Genomic DNA, 8,692 nt, shown 5'->3' on the forward strand with positions numbered 1-8,692 from the left:
CGGGAGCGAGCGCAGCCCCCAGCGCTGGGCAGGACGGGGGGGCGGCGGAGCTCGGCTCGGGGGGGATGTCTCACCTGGCGTTGATGAGGTACTGGGCAAGGCTGATGTTTGCAGGGGTCCCTGTGATGGTGATTTGACGCTCCGACGACCCTTCCGTGGCGTTGGCGATTTTGATCTGCGCTCCCGACATCTGCCGAATTTCATTGATTTTGGTCCCCTGGCGTCCGATTATGCAGCCTATTAGCTAGAAAAAAAGCACGGAGGGAACGTCTTGAGAAGCGGCGCTCCCCCGCGAGCACGGCCGGAAGCCTTCCTCCCTCTGCCCTGGGGCACCAGTGACCTGAATGCTCATGAAAACAGGAGAGGGACAGCCCAGGGTGAACCCCACCTGCCCGCGAGCACGGTCCTCCCAGGACACGTCCTCGCCCCACGTCCTCGGGAGGGGGGTCAGTGTCGGTTATGTGCACACAACATCCCGGAGGGCTTCAGGAAGGGAGAGGCACTAACACTAGGCTCACGTCAGGAACAACAGCTCTCACGGTCTCACAATGGGTCCGTGTTTTTCAAGGGTCTGAGGACGGGAACAAGTGACGTTTCGGGCTGTGCTCCACACCTGCCCCCCCTCGCATCAGCTGGTGCAGCCACACGCCACTGATGGCTTCACATTGCTCACTCCATCCCACCCTTCTTCTACCCTGCTGGGCCATCCTCCCTGCAGCCAGTGCCCGCTGCCCCTGGCAGCCCCTCGGGCTCTTTCGGCGCAACGCGAGGGCTCGCGGGTCTGCAGGCTTGGCAGGAGGGCACCACGTGCCCCTGGTGCCAGGAGGAGAATTCTATCTCACTATGTGACTCGCCCCCTTTTGTCAAAAATCTGAGCCAGTTGGGAGGCTTGTATTTCCTCAATGGTCCTCAAGGGCTTGAGTTCCCTCTGTGGTCTTCATCTTTGCTCTGACTCAGTTGTGTGAATCCAACCGTGGTTCCCTCCAGTACTTCCACAAGCTGGCAACGTGGATCAAGTTGTCCAACTTTTCCAACACTGGCACAAGGTGTTCCCATATGCCCTGCTTGGCCATCAGCATTTGAGCTCCTTTCCAGGGTTGTAACTGGGAATTTTACATATGGGGCATTCATCTTGGACTTCTGTTGCTGTCTGTAGAAGCAGAGACAACTGCTATTCCAAATGTTCCCTGGCCCTGTCGTCAGATCATGGGGCTACTTTAGTGGTTGATCCCATACGGACCTGAATATATATCCCAGTGCAGCACTGGAAGGGTATCAGCTATCTGGGGCTGCAATGTCATGTTTGGCCCAAGAGCTGCCCATCCTGGTCTTCAGGGCACAGAAATAACTCAGAGGAGCTTCAGCAAATGGATACCCTTGGCATCTGGGAACCTGCTAAGCAGACCTGAGGAGTCAAACCTATTTGGAGAGATGTTCCACAACATCCAAGCCTCTCTGCACCACATTCAAGTTTCTCCTGACATTCAGAAGAGTGACAAGATGGATTCAATCACCAGCTTCCCTTCAACTCTCCTTTCTCTGCAGCGCAACCACAAGCTGATCAACCCCACTGAAACATGACTGCAGACTCTTTGATTCAAGAAATCCAAACCTGTCCTTTGCTTCCTGGGAAGGTGGCAGTGGGAATTAAGAGCCTTCAAAGCAACAGGAAGCAGAGCTGAGGAGGCATTTCTCAGCAGGCAAAAAGATGCAGGTGATGACATCTAATGCTGTGCAGGTCAGAGGAGAGCCAGGCTCTCCAGTTCTTAGTGCTCCCAGGTCCCACAGCAGATCCCTCAGCATGTCCAAGGGGAGGAAATGCCCCTTTCCAAAGGGTCCCTTGATATTCCTGAAGGCACCCTCCCTGCTGCCAGGGCCACGGTCCCCCTCTCTTGACAGAAATGGCTGTTGCAACCTCAGGAGCACTTGCAGAGCTCCCTGCAGCCTCCTGGAGGGAGGACAGAAGCAGAGCTGGGATGAGCTCCCCTGCCACCTCCCCCAGACTCCTCCGCCTCAGGGTGGAGCATCTCCAAGGGTTTCGGCCTCCAGATGCTGAGAAGCTGTTTCACTGCTTCCCTCCTTTGAGTGGAAAGAGGTCTGGCAAGTGTCCCAGAGGAGCAGAGGTGCCCAGCAGAGGTGCCCAGCAGCTGCAGCCAGGCTCACTGCCCTTCCCTTGCACTGCAGGGGTGAACAGCAGGAAAAAAGAAGCAGGCTTCAGGAAGGGAGAGGCACTAACACTAGGTTCACGTCAGGAACAACAGCTCTCACGGTCTCACAATGGGTCCGTGTTTTTCAAGGGTCTGAGGACGGGAACAAGTGACGTTTCGGGCTGTGCTCCACACCTGCCCCCCCTCGCATCAGCTGGTGCAGCCACACGCCACTGATGGCTTCACATTGCTCACTCCATCCCACCCTTCTTCTACCCTGCTGGGCCATCCTCCCTGCAGCCAGTGCCCGCTGCCCCTGGCAGCCCCTCGGGCTCTTTCGGCGCAACGCGAGGTCTCACGGGTCTGCAGGCTTGGCAGGAGGGCACCACGTGCCCCTGGTGCCAGGAGGAGAATTCTATCTCACTATGTGACTCGCACCCTTTTGTCAAAAATCTGAGCCAGTTGGGAGGCTTGTATTTCCTCAATGGTCCTCAAGGGCTTGAGTTCCCTCTGTGGTCTTCATCTTTGCTCTGACTCAGTTGTGTGAATCCAACTGTGGTTCCCTCCAGTACTTCCACAAGCTGGCAACGTGGATCAAGTTGTCCAACTTTTCCAACACTGGCACAAGGTGTTCCCATATGCCCTGCTTGGCCATCAGCATTTGAGCTCCTTTCCAGGGTTGTAACTGGGAATTTTACATATGGGGCATTCATCTTGGACTTCTGTTGCTGTCTGTAGAAGCAGAGACAACTGCTATTCCAAATGTTCACTGGCCCTGTCGTCAGATCATGGGGCTACTTTAGTGGTTGATCCCATACGGACCTGAATATATATCCCAGTGCAGCACTGGAAGGGTATCAGCTATCAGGGGCTGCAATGTCATGTTTGGCCCAAGAGCTGCCCATCCTGGTCTTCAGGGCACAGAAATAACTCAGAGGAGCTTCAGCAAATGGATACCCTTGGCATCTGGGAACCTGCTAAGCAGACCTGAGGAGTCAAACCTATTTGGAGAGATGTTCCACAACATCCAAGCCTCTCTGCACCACATTCAAGTTTCTCCTGACATTCAGAAGAGTGACAAGATGGATTCAATCACCAGCTTCCCTTCAACTCTCCTTTCTCTGCAGCGCAACCACAAGCTGATCAACCCCACTGAAACATGACTGCAGACTCTTTGATTCAAGAAATCCAAACCTGTCCTTTGCTTCCTGGGAAGGTGGCAGTGGGAATTAAGAGCCTTCAAAGCAACAGGAAGCAGAGCTGAGGAGGCATTTCTCAGCAGGCAAAAAGATGCAGGTGATGACATCTAATGCTGTGCAGGTCAGAGGAGAGCCAGGCTCTCCAGTTCTTAGTGCTCCCAGGTCCCACAGCAGATCCCTCAGCATGTCCAAGGGGAGGAAATGCCCCTTTCCAAAGGGTCCCTTGATATTCCTGAAGATACCCTCCCTGCTGCCAGGGCCATGGTCCCCCTCGCTTGACAGAAATGGCTGTTGCAACCTCAGGAGCACTTGCAGAGCTCCCTGCAGCCTCCTGGAGGGAGGACAGAAGCAGAGCTGGGATGAGCTCCCCTGCCACCTCCCCCAGACTCCTCCGCCTCAGGGTGGAGCATCTCCAAGGGTTTCGGCCTCCAGATGCTGAGAAGCTGTTTCACTGCTTCCCTCCTTTGAGTGGAAAGAGGTCTGGCAAGTGTCCCAGAGGAGCAGAGGTGCCCAGCAGAGGTGCCCAGCAGCTGCAGCCAGGCTCACTGCCCTTCCCTTGCACTGCAGGGGTGAACAGCAGGAAAAAAGAAGCAACGGCTGCCAGAACCAGTCCAGAGACTCCATCCTGATGAGGATGGGCTGAAGGTGCTTGTAGATGTTGGGAGATGAAGACAAGAGACTGGAAGTCATCCCACTGCTTTTCCTGATCCTGATTTGAGCAGCCACTCATTATCAACCCATGGGAAACTGGTGGGCCAGTCCAGAAGCAAGTGAGACCTTGGATCCCGGTGCCAGCTGCGTTGGGCTCTGCACCCCAACCTCCTCCCACCTGAGCATCCCCCAGCACCCTCCTCGCACCACTCAGTGCCTACTATGACTCCAGCCTCCTCCCAGCAAACATCCCAGTCCAACATCCACTTTACCACAAAGCCTCCACCTCTGAGACCCACCAGCTGACTGCCACCAGTACGAAGATGAGACGCACCACCCTTCAAAAGCCTGTGAGACACTTTGTGGCCTTGGAGACACTATTTACTTACCTCTCCAACCCCCCAGTAGCTACAAATTGAGCCAGTGCTGGATTAAGCAATTATGGTTTAATCAGGCCTGGCTCAGGAGCTCTCTCTCCTCCCCAGTGCTGTCAATGGGCACGTTTCATGAGCACTGAGTTCACTTGGAAAGGGAAAAGGAGCATTGGGAAGGATTGTGTCTAGGAAAGCTAGCAAGGGGGTAAAGTCCAGTGGGTGCTTTATGCTGCAGGCTGGTCCCCAGCAAGACTGCATGTGCCATGGGTGGACCTGGTGAGGGGGCATCTCTAAACATACTCAACAAAGTCATAAGCCTGCAGCTTACATATATATATATATATTTATGTATATATATATGGTCTCACACACACACACACACATACATAGATATATATGTGTGTACACACACACACACATGCTGAGGAAGCACTTGGATTTACTTACATCATTGGGAATGGAGAGTTCATGAGTACTGGCCGGGGGACTGGCATCCAAACCTGGGCATATGCAAGGGAAAATGGTTATCACTTGCTGAGGCAGCACGGTGGAGCTCCACTGCTTTCCTGCAACATCAGCACTGCAAAGGCTCCATCCTGCTCCGGGGCTGGGAGGGGAAGGGGATCACACACTCTGGTACAAGGAGGGGGAAGAGAGATGCTACCTGACCCTGCTGGTGCTGGGTGCCACCTTCCCCTTGCATTCCTCTAGCTGGCCTGGCCTGCACTACCCCAGGAGTGCCTCACTTTCCACCCTCCATCCTCCCCCTTGAAATGGCTTCAGAGGAGGGCACATTGTGGTGCAGCATCGCTGAGAAGAGGTGGGAAAAGAACCTTCCCTTGATGGCCTCCTCCAGGCAGCCAGCAGCTGCCTCTCTGGAGGCAGAGAGTCTGCCCACGGGAGCACTGCCCACGCAGCCCCAGCCCTCTCTGGGCACACAGGTACCACAGCTCAGTGCCCCAAAACCGGTTTCCCAGAGGGAACCAGCAGCACAGGGCAGCCTGCAAAGTATGTTATGAGTTGAAGCCCCATGGACCTGCACACCCAAGGTAAGCCAGACTGCTAGGACATGCACACTAGCTGGACCCAGGGCTGGTGGTCCCCCTTGCTCCCAAAGGAAAGCAAGGCAAACAGTACAGAGATGTTGTCCACATTCCTTCCTGCAACGTAAAGAACTTATCCTATGAAGACAGGCTGAGAGAGTGGGGTTGCTCAGCCTGGAGAAGAGGAGGCTCCAGGGAGACCCTGGAGCACCTTCCAGTGCCTGAAGGGGCTCCAGGAAAGCTGGGGAGGGGCCTGGGACAAGGACATGGAGTGATGGGATAGTGGGATCAGTGGGACCAGTTTTAAGCTGAAAGAGGGGAGATATTAGGAAGAAATTCTTTGCTGTGAGGGTGCTGAAATGCTGGCCCAGGTTGCCCAGAGAAGCTGTGGCTGCCCCATCCCTGGCAGTGTTGAAGGCCAGGTTGGATGGGACTTAAGAGCAAAATGGTCTAGTAGGAGGTGTCCCTGCCCATGCAGGAGGGTTGGAACTTGATGACCTTTAAGGTCCCTTCCAACCCAAACCAGCCTGTGATTTTGTGATTTAGAGCCTGCTTCCCTACAAAATTAGATGGCAAGAAGCAAAGGCAGCAGTGTGCTTCCTCCCAGCCTCCCCTAGGCCAGGGAGGGCACTTTCCTCCTTGGTGGGCAAGGCTGGAGCCAGCAGGTGACCCTGTGCATGCAGCTGCAGAGGAAGAGGACAGCATGCCCTAACACTCCTAGGCCAGGACAAAGCCTGCCTCTCCCACAGGTTTCTACGTGAAATCACCTCACTGCTGAAGCAGGGATATCCTTTGTCCAATCTGCAAGAGAAGCTGTCTGGTGGCTAACAGGAATTTGCAGCAACTGCAAAAAAACCCCCTTATTGATATGCTATGAAGTACTGATGAAGGTTTTTAAGAGTGGAGAAGAGAGTGAGAGACTGCAAGGTCTGTATTCAAGGGAAGAGGGGAATAAAGAGGTGGAGAGTAAAGAAGCAGGAGGAGATGGGAAGTGCTGGGCTGCTGTGACCCAAGGCAGCAGCTGCTCCCAGTTCCTCACACCACACAGCAGTATGATGCTGCCTTAACTGTGCTGAGCAGCTGCTGCCAGCAGGGGCCAGCTCTGCTGGTCTGCACCTCCACTGAGGTCCCCTGCGCTGCACAAGAGGAGCTCCTGTCCAGTTTTGCCAGCAACAGGTCTTAAAACCCAGCAGGTCTGAACTGATGTCTGTCTGGGTACCAGCACTGCCAAAGCCCAAGGTCTAAAACACTGAAATGAAGCTTCATGTGCAAACCCACTCCAGCATCACCCCTAGAAAGGAGAGTGTCCAGGTATCCTCGAAGCGCTCCTGCATCATCCCTGAGCTTTCCCAAATGCTGCCCCTCCCTTAGGGATGCCTGGGTACAACACGTGGGCATCAACTTGCAGGAGGCCTCTTCACCATATTTTTTTCACTTGGGAGTGCACAGAGGGGAGGAAATGAAGGGGATGGGGATACAAATCCTCCACTCAGTGGCTATATGCCCTCCTAGACCCCTGCAGGGCACACTAACGCCAAAGGCCACATGGAGCAGCCCCTGCCCAGGTTCTACACAGCAGGCACTGCTGCCTGCTGCCCTTGCAGCACGTTGCTGAGAGACATTTCACCAGGCCTGGACCATCTTTCACTCTGAGCCTCCTCACAGGCCAGGGCAAAGTGCACCTAACCCAAAGACATGTCCCTCAAGGTGCAGATGTCCCTGCCCCTCCTCTGCGGGTTACGAGCCTGGCAGCAGCCTGAGCGTGGCAGAAAATATCTTCTGAAGGGAGCAGAGCAACTGGGGACGGGCTCAGAGCAGTGCCAAGGCACCCAGGGGTCTTTGGAAATGCAAGCTAGGCTCCTCAGCCTCGTAGCTAGGTTGAGGTGCCACAGGTGCTGCGTGCCATAGGACTGCACCATCCCTGCATCACCCCAGGCTGAGGAATGGCCACGTCCTCCTCTGTTACCTGGAGGATGTTTATTTTAGCAGAGCAGATCCTCCCTCTCTGAAAGGCACATGCAGTCCCCCCAGGGCTGTGCTGTGTGGGGGGGTCAGGGCAGGATCAGTGCCTTGGGTGGCTGCAAAGGGCAGAGCAGGGCATGCAGGAAACAAGGCTGAGCAGATTGGGATCATGACAACTATGCTGGCAATAGTCTCGTGGTGTCTGTTTACTTGGGCCAGGTTTGCTTTCATACCCACGTCCCCAGACTCCTCTCAAGACACGCACGCGATGCCTCCCGGCTGCAAGGCATGGGCAGGGCAGGGCAGCCCCACATCACCCGGGTCTCAAGGGCAATTCCCTCTGAGCACTGCTAATTTATAAAAGACAAGCACGTCTGGCACGTATGGATGAATGTGCAGGACATGTGACATCAACACTTCCCCAGTATTTCGGGCCGGGCTTCGGCTCCTCGGGAGCTAAAAACGCGGCACGTCCCGAATGGCTCAGAGACAGCTGAAATGGCCTGTCACCCCTGCTCCCACGGGCATTCTTCTGCTGTTTCTGAGCAAAGTTTATGCAAAAGTAAACGAAAGAACAAGGGTAATGACTCTTACACAGATGCAGTTACGTGCAAACATCCAAAAACTAGGCAATCAACGCCGGGCGCTTCTGACACGCTGTACAAAGGAGAAGGGCGGGCACGGTGCTGCCCAGCCTCTCCCTGCCCACCAAGGAACCCTGATGCCTTCTCCACAAATACCACCATTTAACTCAGAGCACGACAATGGCACAGACCTATTTAAGGAATATATTTCAGCAGAAGCCTGCTTATTTCCCTCTAGCTTTGTGTTTTACCTGATGATTGGCCCATCAGATTTTGAGCTTCTTCGGAGGAATGTAAGGGCAGCTTTTCTCCTGAAGAGCAAAGAAGAAACAGGTTTAAGGCTTTTGCCTTCGAGGAGATAAGCAATGTCACTTCATCTAGGAAGCTCAAAATATGATGAACATACTGTCAAAAAAAGGCAATTCCAACTGGCACTTTGACCACCACCTAGTAAACAAAGGTACTTTTATGTTATCTCCATTCCCTGCGCACTATCTGCTTGCCAGGTCACCATGAAAACACCAGCCCTGGGGACAAGGCCACTGAGCCATGTCACGTCTGGCTGTCCTGTCAACGTGGCTCCTTCCCCTTGCTCTCCCCAGAGCCAGGGTGCTGCCTTGCCCAGCTCAGCACCACTCCCTGCAGATGCCAGGGCAGCATCCCCAGCCGTTCCCCCAGGGATAGCGGGGATGTCCCGCTGGGGTCCGGATCAGCGCACGGCAGGGGATGCCA

General features: G+C 54.7%; 1 protein-coding gene across 1 annotated transcript in view; it reads right to left on the reverse strand.

The window, feature by feature from the left end:
• Positions 1–8,692, reverse strand: part of PCBP3 (poly(rC) binding protein 3) — a 45,105-nt gene that overhangs the window by 1,640 nt on the left and 34,773 nt on the right. The window contains exons 11-13 of the mRNA XM_009996892.1: positions 8,212–8,271; positions 4,819–4,871; positions 75–244 (exon numbers count right to left, since the gene is read on the reverse strand). Of these exons, the coding sequence (XP_009995194.1) occupies positions 75–244; positions 4,819–4,871; positions 8,212–8,271 (283 nt within the window). The remainder of the gene's footprint in view (positions 1–74; positions 245–4,818; positions 4,872–8,211; positions 8,272–8,692) is intronic.

The sequence above is a fragment of the Chaetura pelagica genome, unplaced genomic scaffold (assembly GCF_000747805.2).
Source record: "Chaetura pelagica isolate M959 unplaced genomic scaffold, ChaPel_1.0 scaffold300, whole genome shotgun sequence".
Taxonomy (NCBI): domain Eukaryota; kingdom Metazoa; phylum Chordata; class Aves; order Apodiformes; family Apodidae; genus Chaetura; species Chaetura pelagica.